The sequence below is a fragment of the Musca vetustissima genome, unplaced genomic scaffold (genome assembly GCF_032173495.1).
Source record: "Musca vetustissima isolate MV318-11 ecotype Yass unplaced genomic scaffold, APGP_CSIRO_Mvet_v1 utg33717, whole genome shotgun sequence".
Classification (NCBI taxonomy): domain Eukaryota; kingdom Metazoa; phylum Arthropoda; class Insecta; order Diptera; family Muscidae; genus Musca; species Musca vetustissima.
In genome coordinates, this window is record NW_026877448.1 from 211,474 (window position 1) to 213,028 (window position 1,555).

The 1,555-nt window shown below is 35.0% G+C and overlaps 1 protein-coding gene across 1 annotated transcript; it reads right to left on the bottom strand.

Moving 5' to 3' along the window:
* Nucleotides 1-210: 210 nt before the first annotated feature.
* LOC133322035 (keratin-associated protein 19-2-like) lies at nucleotides 211-537 on the bottom strand. Its single transcript, XM_061531103.1, has one exon. The coding sequence runs from the start codon at nucleotides 535-537 to the stop codon at nucleotides 211-213; it is 327 nt and encodes a 108-aa protein (XP_061387087.1).
* Nucleotides 538-1,555: the final 1,018 nt, after the last annotated feature.

A 1,555-nucleotide genomic window follows, 5' to 3' on the forward strand; every position in this document is an offset into this window, starting at 1 on the left:
TTCTACTGTCAGGATGTAAGCAGTCAATTTTAGATAATGTTTCTTATAAACACGCACTAAGTAGAAAACCTGCATTCCCAATCAAATAAATAGACAAAATGTGGTCAATTCCTTTTTCAGAAGGAGTATTATATTTAATCACAGCTGTTGATTGTCAGGGATCATTTCAAAATTCGTTGTAAATATTGTTTTACTTCTATATCTCCGATCTTAGCCATAGAATCCACCACGGTAGCCGCCGAATCCACCATAACCGCCACGGTAACCACCATAACCACCATAACCACCATATCCGCCATAACCGCCACGGTATCCACCATAACCACCATATCCGCCATAACCGCCACGGTATCCACCGAAACCACCATAACCGCCATATCCACCATAGCCGAATTGACGAGCTTCACGATCACCGGTATTTTCATGACCCTGAACATCGACATCGTACAAGGATTGTGGTTGTTCGACATTGTCAACAGGAACGGCCATGGCCACGGCAACAAAGGCCAACAAGGCGAATACAGCTAAGAAACGCATTTTGCTAAGATTTTTTTTTTAGTTTGGGTGATCAACTATTCACGTTGAAAGAATACGAAATTCTGATACTGTTGCAACAATCAGCGTCCATTATATACTAAAATTTAGAAAATACACCCTGCCAGGTTATTTGCACAGATATGACTTTCAACCGAATCAATAAAATGGGGGGACAGCGTATAAAATCTTTTCTAGCGGCTTAAAGCAAAACGCCGAATATCGATTTGTATTTTTTATTTTGGTTTTGTTTTCTATTTTTCTCGGAATAAAGATTGCGGTGAAATCTGTTCTACGTAATAATGGGCAGAGCAGAAAAAACAACAATATTGGAATGGTATACGTTTTCGACGTAACGTCAAACGCACAAACGTTCGCCAGTCAGTGGTCATTATTGTAAGATTAGTTTGTTTGTTTGTTGTTTTTATTGTTATTAATATTGGATTTTCGCAGTGTTTAGCTTTGTCGTTAGTGTTATGATTGTTTGTTAAATTTCGTACAGGTGAGTCTGCATAATGTGGCTCAATCTCTGATTATTCCGAATGACTAATTTTATAATTCTCTAGACCATATAACATTTTAGTAATATAAAAACTTTGAATGTAAAATTTATATTATGTAGGGATCAATCGGAGTAGATTCGAATTCAATGTTCTGTGCTCAATATGATGTTCATCTGGATTAAACCACAAATTCTGGAAACAAATATGCAAGTATCATAAATCTAAATTCGTTAGGTAATCTAACCTAAATAAAAAGGTGTGGCAATATTTCTCATTTCCAAAACAGTCGAAAATATTTTGTTTAAGATTCCTCGTACTTCTTCCATTTTAGGTATGTTGTGACTTTGGCAATACTACTGATATAAATATGAGGAATATAAATCTTAAAAAAATATGAAAAAAATATTTTAGGATTAAAACCAATCATATTCTGAGTTTGTGTAAATTTTCCCACTAGATGTCATATTAGAAGAATGGTATAAAGATCAAAATTTTCACTGAACAAGAGTAATTGGTAT

Coding starts and splice junctions, on each gene's coding strand:
- LOC133322035 (XM_061531103.1), bottom strand. CDS start 537: ATGCGTTTCTTAGCTGTATTCGCCTTGTTGGCCTTTGTTGCCGTGGCC.